Source organism: Argiope bruennichi, chromosome 7 (assembly GCF_947563725.1).
Source record: "Argiope bruennichi chromosome 7, qqArgBrue1.1, whole genome shotgun sequence".
NCBI lineage: Eukaryota > Metazoa > Arthropoda > Arachnida > Araneae > Araneidae > Argiope > Argiope bruennichi.
Genome location: NC_079157.1, coordinates 83,439,436 through 83,464,755, shown reverse-complemented (window position 1 = coordinate 83,464,755; position 25,320 = coordinate 83,439,436). Strand labels below are relative to the sequence as shown.

General features: G+C 26.1%; 1 protein-coding gene across 3 annotated transcripts in view; it reads left to right on the top strand.

Moving 5' to 3' along the window:
- The first annotated feature begins 1,868 nt into the window (after window positions 1-1,868).
- Window positions 1,869-25,320, top strand: part of LOC129976215 (DNA ligase 4-like) — a 29,070-nt gene continuing 5,618 nt past the window's right edge. The window contains exons 1-15 of one of the 3 annotated variants that reach the window (XM_056089667.1): window positions 1,869-2,010; window positions 2,225-2,414; window positions 6,190-6,267; window positions 7,910-8,011; window positions 9,224-9,356; window positions 9,644-9,819; window positions 11,548-11,652; window positions 14,611-14,717; window positions 14,821-14,966; window positions 17,580-17,784; window positions 19,538-19,788; window positions 20,460-20,662; window positions 21,885-22,022; window positions 22,310-22,450; window positions 23,800-23,914. In XM_056089667.1, the coding sequence (XP_055945642.1) occupies window positions 2,253-2,414; window positions 6,190-6,267; window positions 7,910-8,011; window positions 9,224-9,356; window positions 9,644-9,819; window positions 11,548-11,652; window positions 14,611-14,717; window positions 14,821-14,966; window positions 17,580-17,784; window positions 19,538-19,788; window positions 20,460-20,662; window positions 21,885-22,022; window positions 22,310-22,450; window positions 23,800-23,914 (2,062 nt within the window). In that variant the 5' untranslated portion in view covers window positions 1,869-2,010; window positions 2,225-2,252. Of the gene's footprint in view, window positions 2,045-2,224; window positions 2,415-6,189; window positions 6,268-7,909; window positions 8,012-9,223; window positions 9,357-9,643; window positions 9,820-11,547; window positions 11,653-14,610; window positions 14,718-14,820; window positions 14,967-17,579; window positions 17,785-19,537; window positions 19,789-20,459; window positions 20,663-21,884; window positions 22,023-22,309; window positions 22,451-23,799; window positions 23,915-25,320 lie in introns of all 3 variants that reach the window. The other 2 variants (XM_056089668.1, XM_056089666.1) reach the window with 2 other exon arrangements.

Genomic DNA, 25,320 nt, shown 5'->3' with positions numbered 1-25,320 from the left:
GTTGGTCTTCGAACTCTCAGAGTGAAAAACTAGGCAGAGAATATATCGAGATTTTAGAGCGGAAAGTAAGGAAATAATATTTTTTATAAAAAGGGAAAATGCAACTTTAAAAAAATAATTGCTGAGGATAATGTGACTCTGCAACTCTAATAGATGAGACTCGACACCAATAATAGGTCATTACATAAAACATGGAATGCATTACACTCGATTTTTTTTAATAATCAATATATTTGCTATTATAAGTTGCTGCTGTTATTGCAAACACATTTAATTTTTAAGGTCCTATTAAGTCAAAGAGTTGTGTGAAAAAATTTTTTTAATGTTATCGGGTTTCTTTTATTATTATATACTAGTCATCTCTAGTGTCCAACTAGTTCACTTAGAATATTGGTTAAATTTAATTTCAGATAAATAATTTAGGTGTAACTTCATGTACATGATTCTGCCAAACTGTCAGACAAAAAGCTGTATTATTTTATTTTTCTTACTCAAATTCATGAATACATGAATCTTTCTTAGTCGTGATGTTATTAAAAATGTAAATATCCGGTTCATCTATCTTCTAAATTTTGCGTTAGTATAATTTCACTTTTTAATTCGTATTGATATTAAACAGAATCCTTTTTCTTTAGCTTTCAACGCTGGAAGAAAATCCAGCAATTAAGTATTTGATGAAACAATGAAAAAGGTTTGAATTTCAAGGGGATCAATATAATTGATGGTTAAAAATTAGAAAGAAAATATTTTTTAAAAAATTGCCAAAATTCAAGAGACATTCGCGCGATTATAAAACTTCTATATTACAAAAATATAGAACAAAACCCTTCTACTTTAACTTTCAGCAATGGCAGAAAATCAAGCGATTAAATATTTGTTTAAGCAATGAAAACGATTTAAATTTCGGGACAAAAGTGTAATTTTTGTTATATATAATAATAAAAAAAAAATTTAAGGAATGACCAAAATTCAGAAAAAAATTGACACCCCAGTTAAATTGGTGTCTTGAAAATACATTTTTAAAAATTTTTCTAATGGTTTAAAATACACTTTTATACAGTAATATTTTCGGAGGTTATGACGAAATAAAACACCAACAATCAACTTAACTCTTAAATAATTAAAATTTTTTTAAAGCGCGTGAGTACTTATTTTCATCCACTTAGGCGAGTTTAGTTTAGTTTAGTTATATTAACGTCCCGTTTGAAGCAATACTAGGGCTATTTTGGGACGGACCTCGTCAGTTTGAACCGCGGTCAGATGACGAGGACGACACCTGAGCTGGAACTTCCCCTCTCCACACCCCACCACACCAGAAGGGGACGTTTGGTCAGGACGGATTTAACGTGCAACAGACCCCCTTACACGACGGTTCTTCGGTGGAATCGGGTCTCGAACCTAAAACCCTCCGATTCCGAAGCCGAGACCTTACCACCAGGCCACCGCGGCCTTCCACTTAGGCGAATAGATGCCTCATTTTGTATCTGTGGCTCACACTGTTGGGTCTAGCGCCCAAATATTCATCTTTATTATTAGCGGAGATTCTTTAATGCTTGCTTATTTAATTTCTATAGAAGCTGCCAATAGATGGCGCCAGGAATAATGTCACCATCAGAAATCTCATGAAACAAACTTCTATTCTCAGAAATCTCATCTAACAAACTTCTGATGGTAAAATAAACGTACTAGAGTTGTGTATTAGATAAAACCGGTGATAGTATCGATATTGGGAAATATAATAGATAATATCTAGGAATAATTTCTATCTTTTACCAAGCACTGAAAGCAAATCTATCTTGCTATCCGTGTCAAAATCTTTTAAATATCCAATGGAATATAATTATTATAAACTGTAACTGTACAGTTTATTTGTTTTCGTTTTGCGGAGGAAATTTCGAAACATGTATTTGAAACAAGAAATAAACTGATAACTTCCTTTTCCACCTCATATTCTTTCAAGAAATTATTCTGTAAATTATGCAATCTTATATGCAACATCAGTTCTATTATGTAGGCTGCCATTTGTTTACAATTTCAAAAAATAGTGTGTATATTTGTTAGTTTCGATATTCCACAAAAATTTTTTTAGTTTGCAGTTCAACCACTTAATAATATGTTTAATGCTCTAATTTGCGAATAATATTTAAATACTTTTGTATTTTATATCTTGATTTTATTTAACATAGATTTTTTATAGTTCTAATTTCTTTTTCATTTTTCATAGCTAGATGAAGAGTGAATAAAAATCGAAGATGTCGACAGTTGCAGAACACGTCCCTTTTTTACACCTGTGTAGGTTATGTCAAAAAATTTCGGATAAAAAAGGAAAAGATAAAAAAGTTAAACCTTTGGTAGAATTTATACATTATTGGCAAGACTTTCATAAAAAACTTCATACATCTAATCCTGATACAGTAAGTTCATTTTAACATTTTTTTTTTAAAAATTAACGTGATAAAAATGTTTCAGCAATTTTATTATTTTCTTCTTTTTCTTTTAAGGTAATTGGCATATGATATCACATGACTTGGATAAAATGATCTTAAAATATTATTTATTTTTTGTCTTACATTTTTATTTTGAAAAAAAAAAAAAAAATATTCTAAAATGAGCATTTGAAAAAGTACCGAATGCATTTCTGTCAGGGAATATTAAGATATCTATAGAATTTTTAGTTATGAAATGAGGCTTTAAAACAGATTAGTGAAAACTTTATTACTAATTTTTATTATTAACCCTCTGATTGCTAAAATGGTTCAAAAGTCTATCATGTAAGCTATTAGTTAAGTGGCCGAAATATGATATGCTCACTTGCTTCCTTTTCTTCAAGAAGATTGCTAAATGGTCGGGGAAGGATAGTTATTTTCTCTACTTTTAGCACTCTTGATTGATGTCATCAGTAAGTATACAAGAGAAGATGTTGAATCTACATCATGCTTTCTAAATCCTTAATGTTGTTGCTGAAATGCCTGGATATCAGAAAGCTTTAACTCGAAAATAAAATAAAATATTGTTTGATGAATCTGATTTATATTTAAAGGATGAAGATAAAGAATTTGATTCTTCAAATTCTTTCCAAGCTGTAAATTGTCTACTTTGTTAGAAATTATATTAAAGTAAAATATGTAAAAAAGAATAAAATATGTTAATTTGTTTTGGAAAATTGTGTCTATAATAATGCAAAGTATTTTTCAAAGCTCAATCTTTTTCTAATTGATTCTTGTAGTAGTATTAATTATAAATGCAGTAATTTAATTGTTCATGTTTTATAAAGTCTTACAAATCAGTATAAAATTTTATTTATTTATTTTTTCTTTTTGCAAAACATTTTGTATAACATATATAAAATATTTTTCAGAGCTCAATCTTTTCCCTATTCGCATTTGAAAAAGTTTTAATTGCAAATACAATAATTTAAATATTCATATTTAAAAAAAAAAAAAAATATTACCTAAAATGGGTCAGAACTGGGAAATCAGGGATATCATGGAAAATAAAAGGACATCCATAAAAAATACCTATAATTCAGGAAAAATTGCAAATGAGAGCATTTTGAGCCAAGCATGCACACAATTGGCAATTTTGTGCTATCATTTCTCCACATCTGAAGCCCTAATATTACCAAAATGATCATAGCTACTGTAACCAGGGAAAGCTTTCCTTAAAGGGTATGGTGACTTTGGGATTTCATTATGATTAGAAGAATGATAAGTTGATGAATGTTGTTGAAAGCAGCTCTATTGAAACTTTCAGAAAGATCAGTTTTCAAAGAACTGGGAGATTAAATAAATTTGGTTCTACTTGATCTTAACTCAGAATCATGCAAAGATGCCATATTATTATTAAAGAGAAGAATGATACTTTGTCATGGCAACAATAATGTCGAGAGAGAATTTTCAGTCATTAAAGATTGACTATAGAAAAATATGAAAGAACAAAACTCATTGCAAGAAAAATTGGATTCATACGTTTAGTGGAATAAGTAAAACAATTGATCTTATATGTGAGGAATTTATTAGCCAAACATTAAGAGTATAAAAAGAAGAAATTATAAGAAAAAGAATTGAGGAAAAAGGAAATTTGGGAAGAAGAAACAAAATGCATGCTGAAAGAATTAAAAGCCTAAATCAATTTTGAAATAATTGAAAAGGAGAGTTTAACATTTGAAGAAGCTGCAAGCCTCAAAATTTTTCTAAATGAAGCTTTTAAAACTTTTTAATTCACTGAAAGTAGGATCAGTTGTTTTAAACCATTTTTTATTAGGGCTCTAATAATTGACATTTCAATTTTGAAATTAATAATTGATTGCTATTTTTAATTTTTTGCATTTTAGTTGTAATACACAAGTATATGTTATTTGTTACTTCAGTTATTGTCTTTAAATTACAATTTTATATTGAGCATGCAATAAAAAGGGCACAGTTGTTGAACCATTTTAAAATGTTGAACAAATATCATAATGACTTTTACTGTTAATATAATTTAATTTGTATTGTAAAGAGTAGTTTTAATGTTACCTAGAATTCTTATGCACTTTTAGAATCAAACTATTTTATTCAAATTTTTAGTATTGTACCCAAATAAGAAATGTAATATACTGTTTTAATAGTTTCTTAGAATGTTCATTCCATTTTTTACAAATTAAATTTCATGAAAATTTATGTTTTAAACTTGTAAAAGTGTTTTTAATAATTTGTACAGAAATAGCGATGTACACATACATTGATGTAGTCTGAGTAGGGAGAAAGCAAGGAGACATATATAATTAGCTGTCATAAACCTGGGAAATTTTTTTCATGGTTTCTGTAGATATCCTGTTACAAATCATTTGATGAGTGGCAAATATTATGTCTTCAATGTACTGCTTAGGTCAGAAAATATAATTTTTTACAAATTGCCATTAAAAGTCCCTATCAAAATAAGGAGAGTTATTTGTTATATTCATTAAAAAATCTGCATTTTTTTTGTATACATTTACATTTGTGTATTTACATATTTTTAACAACAACAATAGTGGCTTTACAAAAAATATTTGAAATGGAAGAAGATTTTATTTGGTTACTTTTATCAGTATACATATTATATTTGTAAGCTGTAAAGGTCAGCTAGTAAGAAAATATGTTTTTTAATCAAATATTCTGTGTCATGCAATTACCTCTTATTTTGTTTTTTTATTTTAAATCCTGAAATATGTAGTAATTTTCGCATATTTATTCTGCAACTAATTGGTCTTTTATACACTTACAAATGTTTTAATGGGTTTTTGGTTTTCAACCTAAGATTTTTTAAAAAATTCTTATAAATAAATCTGGAGCAATTTCTTTGAATATAAATTTCTTTATCTTTGATTAAATTAAAAATTGTCTGAAATTTTAATGAATCTAATATATTGAATGTTTACAATGAGTTATTTAGATGATTTACTTCTGAAAAAAAAAAAATTCTTAGGTGATTAAATTTTTATGAAGCAGCAATAATTTTTTAATTGGCTTTTATATGTTCATTAAAATTTAAAGTTATGTTTTTACATCAAATGTGTCTTTTTTTCTACAATAACTTATAATCACTTATAAAGGTGGAAAAGAAATTTTTAGAAAATTTTTGAGGGACATTTTTAAAGCATTATCACAATTTGCAAGCAACCCTTTTATAGTCAACATGAGTTTGGATATTAAAAATGACAAAATAAAAACTGTACACTATGTAAATGAACACTTCTTTACTAGAGGAGGGAGGGAAATCTTTATTTCCTTTCATCTCTTCATCATTTTCAGCTGTTTTGTGTTTGTACAGAAATATATTTAATAAAATTATGAGCTTTACAGTTTTAAAAAGAAACAAAAAAAAAAATTATAAATTTTGAAGCAATATTCTTTTATTAAATAATATATATTCCTTTTTTTTTTTTTTTTTTTTTTGAATAACCAGTCATTTGAATATGATTGTATTTTAATTTGGTTAACAGAAGTTTCAAAGTAAATGAGCATCGTTACTTTGAATATGCAATTCTACCAGCATAATCTGAAGATAATTTCCCCCTTATGATTTCTGTTTATGGTTTGAATTAAAGAATTTTAATTGCTTTGAACCTGATGAGCAAAGTTTTCCATTGGATATATGAACAACAAAAATGTGTTTCTAACATGTGCATATATATAATGGATTGATTTATATTTATATCTTTAACAGACAGATTCCTTTTTTCCTGCCATGCGTCTTTTACTTCCGCAATGTGAAAGACAAAGAGCGGCCTACGGAATAAAAGAGGTATTCATTTAATTTTATGGTTAAAAAAAAAAATATGTATTTCGGAATGCATGTGTTAAGATATTGAAACATATTTATCAAAATAATTTCTTTTGGTTCTGTTTTGTTAACAAGTTTTTTTAATATATTATATTATTCTAATTATCTGATTGAAATGAAATTTTCATGACAAATTTCTTAGTATTTCTTCAAAATTCAGATTAAAAAATGTACAGTTATGTGTAAAAATAAAAGTTTATAAGTAATTATAATCAATGCATTAGATGTGTTTTCTCATTGTTCATTGTTTCTGCTTTTTTTACTTTTTTTTTTTTGTATGAATCTAATATTTCTTCTCTATTGCATTTAGTAAAGTAAGTCATTGGATTAATTATAATAGTTGACAGATTAAAAGACTTGAAATTTATTTTAAACTTGATAAACTGCACTTATGATATTATAACTATCATGTTTGTTCTGTTTATTTATACTGATGGAAAAAAGTCCCAATGCCAAGAAAAAATTATTGTAAATGAAATTTGGACAATGTATTTGTCTAGTTAGCATGTTTAATTGATTAAATTTTCAAGATGACAGGTTAATTTAAGCTCAAGAAGCATTTCAAATATGAAATGTTATTACATTAATAGCCAGTGTATCCTCCAGAATTTTGAATGCAATGTTCATGCATTGTGTCATATACAGGTGCTGAATGTCACTGTGTGATATGGAATTCTATGTTGTTTGTTCTGTCAATACTGGGACAGTCAGTACTAGCTGTGGATGATGCTGGAGTTCTTTACAGCACATAGTTAAAGCAAACCTGATATGTAAATTTTGAAACGTGAAGTTTGAATCGTTTTCATCTTTCAGATGTATAAACACACTTACCAAATTTGGTTTATCGAGCACAAGTCCTTAGTGGTGGGATTTTTTTTCTGCCAGTGTATTTAATTTTTTTATCATATTATTTGGTTCTTTAAAAAATGATAATGAGCATTTTAAGTATGAAATCCATATAGCAGTAATAGATACATTAAGTTTATTTTGAAGTTACATGGGAAAGATTATTCTGGTTTTATTGATAATATATCTAAAGCCCTAAAAAAAGTGTAAAGAAGTCTGTTTACAATTTTACCACATTTAGAATTGCAGTTGATATTGAATGATATGACATTAAACAAGTCCTTCTAACATCTCATATTTGGTCTCCTTTGTCTTGTCAAAAAAGAAAAAAAAAAAAAAAAAAAATTAACTATAAGACAACTTTTATGAATGAATTATGAAAAAAAAAAATGACCTGCATGTTACATAATTGTTACAGTTACTCCTAGTACAGATTTTATTTTAAATGATAATGATATTATTACAATATTTGGTTTAATTTTATTGACATTTATGATTTCCAGTTTACTTGACGATTGCCAGATTATGCCAAGCTCCATTTTACATAAAATTACAAGATTTAATAAAGATAAATTGCTTTATACATAATACATTTCAATATAATCGTATTGTGATTTATCATGGGCAGTTTCAATTTGCAATGCTATTAATTATTTTGATGATTTATTGCAGATGTCATAAATATCAACAAATACCAATTTTTATACAATGTGATGAATATGATGAAAATGTTATTAAAATATTTGTTTAATTGTAGTTTACTTTAGCCAAGCTGTTGATTGAAATATTTTGTCTGGATAAAAACAGTGTTGATGCCCAAAAGCTTCTGAATTATCGATCTCCAAAATCTGCAAATGCAGTAAGTAATAAAAGGATATCCTGTTTTCTTTTTAAGTTATCAATGAGATATATTGTGCTTCTAATTTGTTCTTGAAATAAATTGTAATTGTGACTTAATTTTAAATTTATTAAAAATGTTTAATGTTTTTAGATACAAGCTAAAGATTTTATTTAAGTTTAATAAAATATAAACCAATCAAATATTATAAAATAAAATGTATTTGAAATTTCTTCTTAAATATCAGGTACTTTATATGTTAAATCATTTTTTACAAGTTTATGCAATAAGAAACATTTGAAATTTAGTTTGTTAACATTATAAATGTTAATGTTGTAGAGGAATTTCAAAACACTTACAAATTTCTGAACATTGCATGTGTGTAAGTTTCTTCACCTAAGTTTGGATGATTTCATATGACATAATTTATGCAATGTAAATTAAAATGTCCACAAAATAGAATTATTCAAATTAAAATTGTGCAGACTAAATCAAGATAAAGCTGTGGAAATTTAACTCAACATAACAAATTTACAAAGTGACAAATGTAAAGAAATTCACTCAAAGTAAAAGAAGTCAAGATTTTTATTGTAAAACTATATTTATACAGAAAACTTATTCAAAATAAAGCTATGCAAATTTACATTATCTCCCATAAGAGACACGTCCCATTATCAGTTAAGGGTAGATAACCCTACACCATATTGACACCATCTGCAGCTGCAAGAAACAATCATTATACCAATGGCTTCTTATCATCATATCTTAGCCCCCCCCCCCACTTAAGGGAGAATGCTTACATAAAATTAACCATTTATTGTCTTGGCTTGTGAATGGCCATCCTTAAAGTACATGCAGTAAATCAATTGAGTAATATTATTTTTCAAAGTTATGTAGACTTACGCAAAATAAATTTGTTTGAAGTTACTGAAGTTGCATTTGTATTTACTCATAAATTAATTCTTCTCAATATTAGAGATGAGAAATTTCCAACATGGTTGGTTCCCCCACCTTGGTGACTACCACTTACAGATCACAGGGTTGATTACCTATGGGAGAAATTGTACCATTGGTGGTGATGGCCCTTAGGGCTCACCATAGTTCCCACCATACTTTTGCAATGATATGTTATTCATATTTATCTGGTATCTATGGGCAGGAAGGAGTGATTTATTGTGTTTACTTATATATTAATATGCATGGCAAATATTCTTAAATATTCCTTAATTTTAGGAAGCAGGGGATTTTGCTAGTGTGGCATACTTTGTACTGAAAAACAGAAGTCCAGAGAAAGGAACCTTGACAATTTATGATATAAATTACTATCTTGATAGCATTGCAGCTAATCATGCAGATAAAAATAAAGGTAACAGAATTTATAACATTCACAATTCTTTAATTTTTTATAAAATTACAAACTTTAATAAAACTTTATTTAATTCATATTTAATTGCTTTTTTGCAGATTTCAGATTTTTGAAATAAAAAAGTACTTGCTTTTTAGAATTAAAAGATTATTTAATTTACCATGTGAATTATTTTTAAATTTGGTTAAGGTTTTGATATAAATATTCCTAATTAATAATTATTTATCTTAACATTTAATCTCTCATTTTATTACAATTAACCATTAAAATGTCTTATTTTCTTACAGATGAGTTAAAGCATGATTTATTGCATTTGTTACGGAACACAACAGCTTTGGAACAGAAGTGGTTAATTAGAATGATTTTAAAAGATATGAAGTTAGGAATAAGTGAAAATACAATTCTAAATGCATTCCATACTGATGCAAGAGATTTATACAATGTTACAAATAGTTTGGAGAAGGTAAATGATTTTTATTATGGTCAAAATCTGAAATGAATTGTTCTTTAACTTCATAACACAAATTCATGTGTTGATATAATAGTTCATAGCTTTTTTAACTTTAATGCTTAAAATACACCTTTATATATTCTATTATATTTTTCTGGATTACAAAAAAAAAAAAAAAAAAAAAAAAAAACTGTTAAAAACAATTCCTATGTTTTAATACTGGAATTTTTTCTCTAGTCATCAAATAAATATTCCATGTCATACAAAATCTGCTTAGTGAGTGTTTTCAAAGATACCAGTCATTCCTCTCTTTTCTCCGAAATAAGGTATTTCCATAATAAGTTTTTTTGTTTGTTAGTTTTTCTATGCCATAGAGAATCTGCTAAGTGAGTTTGTTCAAAGATAAGAGTCATCTCTCTCTCTCTCTGTCTCTGTCTAACTCTCTCTCTCTATATATATATATATTATTAACATTTACTAAAAATTTCAATTTTGAGTGATTATCAGAAAGCAAGTGAGATAATCCATATATGTATATATATATATATATATATATATATATATATATATATATATATATATATATATATATATATATATATATATATATATATATATATAAACGCTAATCTACTTGGACAGAAATTGCTCTTATTACTGATTGTCAAATGTAAACAAATCACTATACAAGTGCTTCAGACTACTTCTTCTCTGAGTAGTAATCACCAAAACTAATCACTCAGAGGAAATGAGATGCAAAAGAAATATTTAAAAATAGTTGTCAAACAAAGCTCAATCAAGCATGAAAATATATTGAACCATTACCAGATGGATTATTGATGTGACTTTCTTATGAAAATTGATGACCATATCTACCAATTATTTTACAAAAATGGTTTTTAATATTGCCTTAAAAATTAAAAAGAAATTTAAACTTATCCATCAAGGCATTCAATTGTTTACATTTGTCAATATTGAAATTAAGATTTAAAAAAAACATTTTCTTTGGACAATTATTTTTGAAGTAGGATTTGATTTCCTCTTTCATTTTTCAGCATATACACTTTTTAAATTGCAAGTGTTAAAATTTGTCTTGACTTATTCAATTAAAATTCATGTTCTTTTTTTTTAACAAATAACAAAGTGATTTTTTTTTAATTTGCATTCCACAATAATATTTAACAACCTAAAAGTCAATAATTTGGAAAAACATGGTGATTCCATAGACAGCTGGTCTTAAATTGTACATCTGAGGTTAAATCTGTCTGACCCTTTTTGGTGTGGCATATAAGTTTGAAGTTAAGAATATTAGTCAAATGATGTTCTTTTTATTTGATCATAGTTAAAAAAAATCATGCTCTGTCCGAAAATAGGCTTTAGATATTGCAAAATGGAATGTTAATCTAACCAAGCTTATGAAAATATAAATATTTTGGTTAATAGTAATGTTAATATTAAATATTTTCTCTCTACTTCCAACTCAATTAAAAAATAATTCATTTAATAAATTATTGATTGAGTTTAAAGCTAAATTCCAGCTAAACTAATGAACAAAGTAAACATGATGTTTTGTACAAATCCATGTAGATAAATTATTAATTATTTTTGATAATACATTTTTAATATATATTTTATTCTTTGAGTTCTTCAAATTGAGCATTTTTTTTTTCACAGGATATAATTTTTATAGTTTTGTTTTGGTAACAGGACATTTTATCGATCTTTATTCTCATTATTTAGGTTTGCTGCAGCTTGAAAGACCGATCTGTTAGACTTCATGAAATTGAAATTAGTCTTTTCTCACCTTTCCGTCCTATGTTAGCTGAAATGGCCTTACCAACTCAAGTAAATCTTTTGGTTTTCACTTGATGTATGAAGCATGTTTCTGTATTGATTCCTAATTTTTTTTATGTATACTAAATATATGCTGAGGACTAAACATGTTTAATAAAAGAAGTATTCATAATGATAGCTTGTTATTTGTATTCGTATATTCTGAATTTTAAAAATATTTTGAAAGATAATTAATACTGTAAGTAGAAAAGAGTAAGTAAAAAAAATTCAGAAATTGTTATTTAATGCAATTATGTTATCATCTAAATTATGCTGTTGCAAGCTACAGGCTTTAACATTTACACAGCTTGTTTGTCTAGGATATATAGGGATAAGGATATATTTGTATAAGTAATGAGATAAACCATAAATCAGAATTTTGTCGGCGAGGAGCATGAGGGTTTTTTATGATAAAAAATTATAGTTATGAGCACCAAAATAATACAGAGTGGGTAAAATAGCTTTTCTTGTTTGAAGACATTTGCAATGAAAACCTATGGAGAGAATGAAATCAATTTCATATACACATTGCAGAAGACATAAAGAGATTAATTATATAAAAGAATTTAGTTTATTTGCCATTAGGGGAGATCTGGGTATTGCTATTATCAAAAATAGATCAATAATTGCAGTGAATACAATGAAAAAGAATTAGGTAGAATGTCAGTAATGTTTCACCAATTAAATATATATATATATATATATATATGTACTGTATGAAACTTTCAGAAAATAATTTTTTATGAATCAATATGTTGGAACTTCTGGCTCATGTACATCATTTACAATATGTCTACTTTACCTGTGAATATGATATTGCATTTGATACTTTTTTTCTTTAAATGCGCACAGTCTGCACATAAAATTTGGTTCCATTATATTCCTCAATTTTTGCTGCAGATGCTTGCAAGCAGATATAATTATTTTATATCCATCTTTTATTTTAATTTTTTTACTGGATATCTTGTAATTTTTGGTACGAAGTTTGTTTCCTGTTATGTGTCTCAATATATTCAGGCTGGTTGCATTATTATATTATTTACATTATTATAAGATTGTTGCTTTATATTATTATATGTTTGCATACATTTAGTAAATCATTTTATTGTAAAAAATATTTGAATTTATTTCATAAGCATTGCATTAAATTGTCATTTAAAAGTTTTTCTGTTGAAGGATTAATTGTTGCTATTTAATTATCTTGCAAATTGCCATGGCACTTAAAATTATTATCAATGCAATATTGATATCTTTCTAAAATTTAATGATATTGAAGTGACATTTTTTATTTAACGTGTCCTATATTGAAAGCTTTGAAATTATATATACGTAAAAAAAAAAGAAAAAAAAAATACTTTACACATGTACAGTTGAAATTTATTGACTTCAAGAACTGAATATTTCCTTGAATATATAAACTTACTTATAAAACTGTTCTGGCACATCATCACATACACTGTAAATGTCTTATAATTTGGCTCAAAATCCTACATTTTATAAACAAAAAGACATCTGTGAAATAGTCTGAGTCAAAATCATTTTCTTCATCTGTTTTTTGGTCAGTCTCTTCAATGTGCTCCTAATCAAATCTTCACTGAAAAATGTGAGTTGTTATATATTCTTCACATGATTGAAGTTTAAAGGCAGTTTGCCCAGCCTTTCTGTAGAAATTCAAAAAAAAGTACAAATCTTAAATTTCTGTGCATTTTTGAGCATATGTTGCTTTAACTATGTTACTTTGCACATATGATAGCTACTAAAAGGGATAGGTTGTAGGAAGTTTGGAAACCTCAGACAAGTTAATAGATGTATCTGGAATATTGTGGAAATGGTGGGAAATTAAAATTTTCATTCCCTTGTGATTCCTTTACTTTTAAAATTGGAACAATAATTCAAATTTCCCAAATTTGATAACTTTTTTATAAACATTTCTCAATAGTGGCATTTGCTTAGAAGTGAAGGCTTGAAAAAGAATTTTCAATTCCTAACTTAGACTGCATATGAACTTATGCATGTGACATCTCATTGAAAATTCTTACCTTTTGCATTCTCTTCCATTGTCATTCAACATCATAATTTCAATCCTTATAAAAATAAAAGAGAAATTTATGGATAATATAATTTTTTTTCTCTTATGTTTTTGGATAGATAAGATTTGCAAATAGAATTTTTTTCATTCATGTGATATATCAATTTTATTTTTGATTATTGTGTGCAATTTGCCCTCAAAAGTATTTTAAAATGAGATATCAGTTTTGAAGAGAAGTTAATGAATGTAGAATTTTTACAATGTAGTTATTTTATTGGCATTTATTTTCAAGTTTTATTTTTTTATTTTTCAGTATATTTTGATTTAAAAATGAATCAAATCATAAGCTTTGTTTAAACATTTTGATATTATCTTGCACTTTTTGAATCTAGTGTGAAAATATGTATTACTTTGTAAAACTAATAAATTTTCAAAATATGGTTTGAAATTTATCAATTGAAAACAACAGTAAATATTTCATTTAATAATAATCAATCAAATAATGATATGAATCTGTTTAAATTTTTTGTATTTTCTAAAGTTTATCTGTAAATATCTTTGTTTTGAAATATTCACTAGGTTTCGTCAAAGATTAATCTTTAGGATAAATAAGAAAAATAACATTCATATTTATCACAAAAATAACATTCATATTTATCACTGTGAAAATGAATGCTTCAGATCACATTCAGGAAAACTAAATGACCACAAAAGTATTACAATTTTGATACGAGTATATAAACAAAGATTTTAAAAAATCCATTGATAAAGCATCTGTATTGCCAATAAAGAAAACTATGGTACTTTTAAGAATGTTAGGTTACCTAGATTTTCATCCAAATGCCATGCCTAGTGATCTGTCTATATTTACTAAGCTTAAAATTATTTCAAGTATGCTGTAAATGATTTTTCGTATTTCTATTGTGTACTTTATTTAACAGGTTGAAGGACTAATGAAAGGCAAACCATTTTTTATTGAAACAAAATATGATGGAGAAAGACTGCAGCTTCACAAGGATGGGAACTCCTATATGTATTTTTCTAGAGGGTATATTTCCATTACATATCTTTTCTATATTAAATGAATCATCATATGAATATCTTACAATTATTTCATCTATTTATATATTGTAATTAGTATTTTTCTTTAGAGGATTTGATTGCACGGAAACATATGGGAGCACTCCTTCTCAAGGCAATTTAACACCATTTATTCACAAAAGTTTCAAGCCAGGCATTAACAAATGCATCTTAGATGGAGAAATTGTGATATACAGCAATAAACTGAATTGCATTGGTAAGAAAATTTAATAATATTTATATAGATGGTCACAATGGCAAGTTCAAAATCTTGCCTTTGTGACAGTATTTTATGTAAAACTGCAGGAATAATTTGTTATTTAATATTAAATTTCAAGCAGCTGATATGACTTTTTAAATAGTATTTGGTTTTGGCCAGTGGCGATTCATATGTTAAAATTGCAGTAACCACTGAAAGTGTTTTAAAAGCTTCTATTTTTTATTTTTTTTTAGTTGTATTTTTTGTTTACTTTTATATTCTGCTCAGTAATTGCTAATAAATATTCTAATTGCTCAATAGTGATCTACAAAAATGACAAAATTTATCAATCAAAATGTTGCAGGAAAATAATAACAAAATCAATGAATTGAAAAAATGAAATGCAGAGGCACACTATTTTTTTTTTTTTTTTTGCCCTATTCTGCAGAAATGTTGATTACCGCATTTTTAGAATCGATTTTATCATTTTTGAGGTAAAATATTTTTAATATCTCGAGCACTTTTTGTATAACTTTATTTTACTGTTTAATTAGTTGTATTTATTTTATTTTTTAGTGTTTAATTCTGATAAAATTCATTATTTATAATATTCAGCTTTTTTTTTTTTTTGTTCAGAACTTTTGTCATGTCTGATCCTGTGGTTTAAAGGATAAAAAAAATTACAAATAAAAATAATGAAGACAAAAAATAAATCAATATGTAGAAGAAACAGAATATGAGTGTATACTGATAGACGCAAGCATCAAAATTCACTCACTATATGTATATATGTAGCTCACTGAGGCATCAGAAGGCAAATAGTGATGTTTTCTCTTTTTTAACTTTGTGGAAATTGAACTGAGATCTTCTCAAATCATAAATGGCTCTCGATTGACTGTTGTTTTCTTTTTCCTCTCTTCTATCAAAATTTGCCTTGATTTGTTTTTCTTTGCTTTTTGCCTAAAGGAAAATTATCTAGTTTAATACTTTTGTGTGTGTGTTTAAATTTTATTTGTGTTTACAATTTCATACAAAGTAGTTCATCAATTTTTCTTTATTAGAAACTCGGTCAGTCATTTAATTTCTTTCGAGGAGTGTCTCTCAACAAGACAGTGGGTTCACCTTTATATAAAATAGTTAAACTTATTCTCTCAAATCTGTAATGACATTCCAAAAATATTTTGGAGGAGTGCTTTGTTCTGGTATTTTTTTATATGTGTTTTTAATCAGTTCTATTTTTAATTTTTGTCCATGTTAATATTTTGTGTGATTTTTCAATAATTGTATACTTATACTGACTAAAATAAATCTTAACAATCAAAACCATATAAAATATTAATATTATTTTTAAAAATATGTGCCCCCAAAATAAAAATTTTTCTATTTAGATTTCTTGGAATTGTTGTGGAGTATGGAAAAATATAATATTTAACCATTATAGTTTTAGTTTGACACTGTTAAGATTGATTAGATATACCTGTAATACCAAAACTGGAAATATATATTTGCTTCCACTGTTAAGAGCTTAAAAAAACTTTGAACTGAGTATGAGTAATTATAAGAATTTAAAAACATATTGTACATAACCCTCAGTCTCATAGTGCTTTGATGTACTACCCAATATGTCTAGTGGATAACAGATTGTCATAATCATACTAGCACCAATTATATTGTGACTTGAGGTTTCATAGCTAGTGTCTACCATGAAGATAAAATATGAGTGAGTGCATTTATGCCAGTTTTTAAAATCAAATATGATAAAGGGAAATGGTAAAAATCTAATACCATGCCATGGATTCTATTTATTCTTTCTAAACTACTGAAGGCAGTACAAGGCAAAATAACTGTATTACGACCCAGATGCCAGAAAAGCCATCATTGGCTCTTGTATAGACCCTCCCAAACAAGTACACCCAGTCATCAAATATGTGCCAACACAATCATATCACCATTACTATATCATCAGGGCAAGTGAAATTTGGCATACCGACTGAGAGCACTTCTCATATATATTTGTGATGTCCATGATAAATCCCTGATCATGATAATTTCCAAGTACAATTTAATTTAGTTTACGTGATGCAATTACTGTTGCAAAATAATCAACAATGATTATTTTGTTTGTGCAGCACAGTCAAGTCTTTATTACTATACCTTGAAGGAAAGTGAAAGCCAGCTTAATCAGAGTCAAGCCACTTTTCATCCATTTCTTAGGGATACTCTCACTTTAAAGATAATTTAAAAAGTCAAATGATTTTCTTATAGTTCAAAAATGATATTTATACATCAGTATCACTACACTGTGAATTTATAATTATTTTTATAATCATTATACTTTTAAACTTTAAGGCAATTAAATTTCAAAAGTTTAATTATTGTTAAAATACAATATTAATGAAATTTCTAATATTGCAATTATTAAATAGGATGTAATATTTTCATAGAAATTACTATTTCTTAAAATTATTATTTATAGTTAGAATAATGTCTTTCCCTCAACAAAGAAAATTTTTTTTACTCTGCGTCTCATATATTTGGAACAAATAATTCTTATTTTTGATTCTTTTCAGTTTTATAAATATATATATAAATGATTATATATTTAATGGCATTTATATGAAATTCTTTTAGTTTCAAAAGGAGAAAATGCTGATGTTCAAGCTCTGGAACCAGATGGAGATTATGAACCCTGCTTTTGTGTTTTTGATATATTGATGCTTAACGATAAAGTACTGAGCAGTCTTCCTTTGACTGAGAGAATTAGTTACATCAAGAATACCTTTACTGCCATTGAAAATAAAATCCGATACACTGAACAGATAACTGCCTCAACTAAGTATATTCAATTTTGTTTCTTTTAAAAGCTTTTAATTCTATATTTCTTTCTTCCATTTTTTTTAATATGATTTCTGTTATTTTGTCTAGAGTTAATAGGTTTATTAGAATGGTGAAAGAAAGATTTGTTTATTTAAAGCTGAAACTTAATGGAAAATAATGTTCATATTTTATAGATAGTAAAAGAATACTTTTACTTAAATTAGCTCTATCTTATTTTTTACTTAAATCTTTATTTTATTTAATCTTACTTTACTAAAATCTTTATTTTATTTAATCTTACTTTACTAAAATCTTTATTTTATTTAATCTTACTTTACTAAAATCTTTATTTTATTTAATCTTACTTTACTAAAATCTTTATTTTATTTAATCTTACTTTACTAAAATCTTTATTTTATTTAATCTTACTTTACTAAAATCTTTATTTTATTTAATCCTACTTTACTTAAATCTTTATTTTATTTAATCTTACTTTACTAAAATCTTTATTTTATTTAATCTTACTTTACTAAAATCTTTATTTTATTTAATCTTACTTTACTAAAATCTTTATTTTATTTAATCTTACTTTACTTAAATCTTTATTTTATTTAATCTTACTTTACTAAAATCTTTATTTTATTTAATCTTACTTTACTTAAATCTTTATTTTATTTAATCTTACTTTACTAAAATCTTTATTTTATTTAATCTTACTTTACTAAAATCTTTATTTTATTTAATCTTACTTTACTAAAATCTTTATTTTATTTAATCTTACTTTACTAAAATCTTTATTTTATTTAATCTTACTTTACTTAAATCTTTATTTTATTTAATCTTACTTTACTTAAATCTTTATTTTATTTAATCTTACTTTACTAAAATCTTTATTTTATTTAATCTTACTTTACTAAAATCTTTATTTTATTTAATCTTACTTTACTAAAATCTTTATTTTATTTAATCTTACTTTACTAAAATCTTTATTTTATTTAATCCTACTTTACTTAAATCTTTATTTTGTTTAATCTTACTTTTCTTTAATCCATTTTAATTATCTTATTTGAAACATTTTAAAATGTTAATGTGAGACATTACATATCTATTATGAAAAGTGGCACTGATATTATTCTTATCTTGTGTCACAATAAAGATATTGCATATTTTTCATGAGTGCCATTTAGAAAATTCTTTTCTTTGATTTGTGCATTGACAAATATAAAAGAAGTTCTATTTTTTTTATATGGGTAGTTCAATAGTCTTTTACCTCACCAACTGTCAAAATAGAGATTTTTTTTATAAGTGGTATTTTTTTTTAATGGCATGATTATAGCATACTCTCAATAATCTGGCACTACTGTAATCCAACCCCACTTATAGTCCTGTATTTTCAGTTAGGTGAATTAAAGAGGTATGTAAGAGGAAAGTAAAACAAGTAATCTTATATAAATATCATTCATGAATCTGAGCACAATATAAACAGTAAACTGCTGTTCAGATATTTTAATAATTTTTATAATATTTACTATTTATTAGATAATTATCTCTAATGTATTGCATAGTGAACACAGGTATTCCAATTATAATATATGTGTCTTTTTACTGAGCCTCAACAAATCCAACACATCTCTCATTAATCCACCAGTTCTGATGTCTGATATTTGCCAAACTGTTAGATGGCATTGCATATGAATTTTTATTACGATGAGTAAATTAACTATTGACTTTAGTTTTTTTCTCACAGAATAAAGTATTTATTGTTTTTGTAGTGATGAAGTTACTGAAGAATTAAACAAGGCAATAGACAGTAGATTAGAAGGTATTGTTGTGAAAAATCCTGATTCCATTTATAAACCAAATATGCGAAAAGGATGTGGATGGCTGAAAGTCAAACCAGAATATATTGAAAATTTGATGGATGAATTAGACTTGCTTATCATTGGTGGATACTATGGTGAAGGACGGCGATCCACTGCTATATCTCATTTTTTACTTGCGGTGGCTTCACCAGACCAGACAGGTATGCTATGTCATTTTGTATGGATAAGTTTTTGTTGAATATTTCTATGTTAAACTTTATTCAGAAAGTAATTAAATATTTAATTTGAGAACTTCCCATCTTGCTATATTTGTGTACTCTTATCATTATCTTTTAAAGTGTGCTATGAATGATGTTGTCTGAAGAACACAAAGAAAATTTTTCCTCCAAAAATTTAAAAATAAAATGAAATCTTTTTAAAAAAATGAATTAAAGGAAAATTTTAATTAAAAATATTGTTGCCTAATATTTTCTGGATTGCATATATATTTATTGTAAGCTACACTGTTCAGCATATCTGATATTATTACTCCAAATTGCCTTTTTACTGTAGATGCTTCCAAGTAACAGAAATTGATTTTTCCTCTGTTGGTTTCCGACTTACAATAACTCTTAGCTTAACACATAATATTACAGCATAACAAAAAAATTATATTACATACACTTATGTAATTATTTTGTAATTTTATGTGTTATATTTATGACTAGTGCCCCCCCACCCCCCTTTCAATTTCACTTCCTCTCCATTTATTCAATCTCATTTTTATATAAAATAAGTTATTCAAACTAACTTTTTGAGTGATAAAGATTAATAATATTAAAAGAATTCAAAAATCAAATAATAACCTTTTGCTTTGTTTGACTTTTGATAGATGGCATGCCAAATAAATTTTATTCCTTCAGTAAAGTCGGTTCTGGGTATTCATTTAAAGAATTGTATGAACTTTCTGGGAAGTTTGGAGATCATTGGCAGCCCTACAATCCCAAGAAATCCCCAAGTTATTTAGTAATTGGTGGAGGAAGAAAAGAGCAACCTGATGTGTGGATTGAACCTTCAAAATCTGTTATAGTGCAAGTAATTAAAAAAAAAATCATATATATATATATATATATTACTTTACTAGAATAATTGCAAATTTCCTAAGCTTGCTTTATTATTTTTTAAAAATTATCAGAAACATGTATAGACTGACTTTCAGAAGCTGATGGGTGTGACATCAGAAAATTGTTGTTACACAAAAAATTCTTTGTTAAATTAGGAGACGGTATGAATCAAGGTTTTCTGGATTTGTCTATGTTTCATTACTTTATAGCTTGCTAGTAAAGATAAGTCAATAATGGAAGAAGGAAAAAATTACCTCAAGTTGAATATAGTCATGTTTATTATGACCCTGATATTTTTCTGTGATTTGCTCTTATTTTCATACTTTTTTACCTCTCAGCAAATGTGCTCATCTATTTGAGATCAAAGATAACTGTTTCTGTAAAGTCTTATCTGTACTTAAATATGATTGTACAATATAAGTTTATATCTCAAACAAACAATTTGAGATGTAGCTATTTTTGAAAAATTATCTCAATAAAATTCTAATACTACAGTTTTTCAAAAATTGAGTTCTGTTATAAAATGCATGTTATGTAATGAAATTTGGCTGTTGGCTCAATTCTGAATGGTGAACTAAACACTCTAGGTTGTAGTTAATTATGAACATGAAAATCATATAGTGATAATTGATTACCATATATTTCATAAGCAGCGAGATGCTGAATTGTATTTGACAAAGAATATCTTAGTGAACCACTTTTATTATAATTATGCAATAATATAATTATAATATTTTATGATTCATGTATATAATAATATTACAACAGAAGCAACAAAAAGGTCATAACTGAAGCTTATGTTTTAAAACATCTGTTGGTATAAAATTATTAATCGATTTTAATAAAAGCATTGGAAGATGTCTAATTTTTGGAATCATGAAATTATTTCAAAAGCATAATTTTGAATTTACAAGTTGTAACTTATGTGTATAAGCTATGTAATATATATATATATATAATACATATTTTTTATTAATTCATAATCTTTTTATATCACAACATTTTTGTGTTCATATAACTGCATGTTTTGAAATTGTGTGATGAAAAATCTTACATTTATGCTGAAAGAGTATTAGTTATTAAAAGGCATAATAGAAAAGATTTTTTTTTAACTTATATGAATGAGATGCTTGTTGTTTGATGAATGATCTTAGTTCTTGAATTATTTATCTAATATCTACTTTTATTTATAGGTAAAAGCATCTGAAATCGTTAGAAGCAAAGGTTTTGCTACAAACTGCACTCTTCGATTCCCCAGAGTTGAAAAAATTCGTTATGACAAGCCTTGGCATGATTGTATGACCACAATAGAGCTGGACGATCTTAGAAATGTATTTAAAAATTTATGCTTTTCTTTTAATTAATGTGGTCGAAATCTGCTTGAATACACCCCTTGATGCTAATATGATAACTTAGCAATGTAACAGAGTAATTCCACTTTAACTTTTCAATGCATGGTTTGCCTTGACAACCATCTTGCCAACTTTAGCGACATGGCATCATTAGTAATATTAAGGAGCACACTGAAGTAGATTTCAACCCTGTTTGTTAGAATATTGCTTTGATTAATTTTATCATTAGTTTATATAGCTATAGTTAATGAATGTTATTTTCAAAGTTAGCCCAAGGTAGATTGGCAACAAAAAGGAGTGTTGCTAGTGAAGAGGAACCTTCTCCAAAAAAGCAAAAGATTCCGAAAGAGAAGGCTGCTACTGTCGCACCTCATTTTCGTCCTACTGATACAAGCTCTGTTCAAAAGGTAAATACCTTCTTAGAATTTTTTTTCCTTTTTGTGTGTGTTAATCATGTTTTCAGATTAATTAAGATATATATATATATATATATATATATATAACTTGTAAATTATGCATATCTCTAGTGTTTTAAGATTTAGCTATTATACCACATTTAGAATGGATCTCCTGCATGTTTTACATTCTATATGTTTGATTTTATTTATATTATTAATAACTGCTTCACCTGTGTTTATTTGTTGCTTACATAGGAAAAAAAACAAAAAGTTTATTATGCCATATAGTATTTGAATTCTTATATTCAACATCTTAAAAATGTTTTAGAACCCTCAACACAAATTTGGACATTAATTAAAATTAATGATTTAAGATAAACAATGCTCTTGTCTCATCTTTTGGTACACATATGTTTGTAGCTGCATAACATGACCACAAGACAAAAGTAATTACTCTTGTCTTGTAGCTGTTATCTGACGTATAAAGCATCACCACAATGTCTTAAATTTAATATTTCAGTTGCGAAAAAAAGAATTGTTACAATTTTTGTTTAGATTAATTTTGAAAAATTGATTTAAAATTAAATGAACCCTCAATTTTAATTAAAATATTAATTAATTAATATTAAAGATTTCAGATGAATCACTCTTGTCACGTCATACAGTAAAATTAATATTTCAATGAGGGGAAAAGAATTGTTACAAATTGTGTTTAAATTAATTTTGGAAGATTGATTATACTTATGAAAGTGGTCATACAGAAATGAAATTTGTTTCACTAAAATACTAATTTTTTAAATTTTAATTGGTGCAAAAATAATTTTGTGCATTAATAAGTTATATCAAATTATGGAGAAAAAAAATTTAAATTATCCTACTCCTATTTCATTCTCTAGGGTAATGCAATGATTTTTTCATAGGATAGGTAATTCACCTAAGTACTAAAAATATATATGTGTCTAATTTTGTTCGATTTTTTTAAAAGGATGTGAAATTGTATATAATTCAAACAAACAAATAAATAAGGAAACAAACACACTTTCATATAGAGAGATCTATACCTGACCAATTGATGGCTTTTTTCTTACCCACTCACATTTTACACCATTTTTTTATGTTTCTGTATTTGGTTTTCCTCCATTACTGAGTATTCTTTATAGGATATATTTCTTGTTGTAAGTAGCTAACTGCATGATGTCAATTTAGAATTTTAATTTTTTTCTTCATTGTAAGCGAATTAACGGGTTTTATATTTTGTCGTTTCTTTTAAGATTGTCATTTCTCTTAAACTAATGCTAGTTCTTAAATGTTGAAATGTTCTTTATTATTATTCAAAATATCTTTGTTTGGTTCAACAGGTTTCTGAACTTTTTAAAGATAAAGAAATATGTGTTATTTTTGCTTCGCTTGAAAGAAAACAAGCCATGGAAAAACTTATTGTTCAGCATGGTGGAAAATGTGTGCAAAATCCAGGTAATATAATTAAAAAATTTTACCTTTTCTGATAAAATAAAAATTATTATATAATATTTTTTGATAACTACTTTGAGTTTAATTATCTATTGCATCTATTCTGGAAATGATTAATAATTATTCACCCTGATAATTCATAGTAAAGAATCACAAATTTGTGCTGTTAGGATTCCATTTTTAAAAAATATAAATTCAAATTTTTAGTTTAAAATATCATAGTGTAACGATGCTTTAGGCTTAGTTAATCTATTTTTTTTATTTATTTTTAAAAATTACTCATAATTATGTAGCAGTGATAAATTAAAAATATTTTTTTTAAATACTTAATATTGTTATAATACATGGGAATGAATTCAATAGCTAAAACTCTTTGAACTATTGTAAAATTGCAATAATTTTTTTTATTTAATAAAATTTCAGAAAATATTTTCTGAAAAAATTAGTATCCATTGAAAATTAGTATATATATATATTTTTTAATTTTTGTATTTTATAGCAATGTAAAAGCTGTGCTCATAAAAATAATATGTTATAGATATGTTAAGAAAAACATTAAAATTTCAATTTAGTTTTTAATTAAAAAAATCTGATTAAAATTTTTTAAATCTCTTTTAGTGAACACCTAAGACGTAATTACATATCAAATGTGATAATTCTAGCTCCAGCTGATTGTGATTTTCTTTTCATCATGAATGTTCTAATGTAATAACAGTTGCCAGTCTATAAATATTATCATATTAATGTCTGTTTGGTCAAATGTATAGTAAATAGATCAAATATGATCTATTCACTATTCTGACCATGAGATTTTGATTAATATTACAAAAAAATATTCCAATTCTTACCACCGATTGCAATATAGCAATGAGCCAATATTTTATTATTCTGTATTCATGAGGACAGTAATGATTTGTATTAATAAATCACAGCAACTGTCACATTATAAATAAATTCTTCTATATCACATTATTTTACTTTAAAGAAATAGAGGCGAGATTTAGACATGTTTCATTAGGCATATTTGTGAAAGACAGTGCAAATTAAATGCAGCATGTAATTAACATATTACTTAACATTATAGTGAATTATTTAAACAGAAGTTCTTTTATAAATAAAAAAAGCTCTATAATTTAATACATATATATGTAATTATATATCCCAAGAAATTCCAGGCTAGATATTTTGCTCTTATTTTTTGTAGCTATCTGTAGGTTTCCATGGCCCTTGAAAATTGCGTGAATTTGATTTTGCTGAATTTGGGATCAAGGATTTATTGGGTCCTTGAAAAATAGGTGAAATGTGCATCCAATTTTTTTTTCAGGGGGGGGGGACAAAACAGTTTTTGGGGGATGGAATTTGTTTGAAGTCTATCAACAAATTAGTTCAAAAAGTAAAGAAAAATGCAG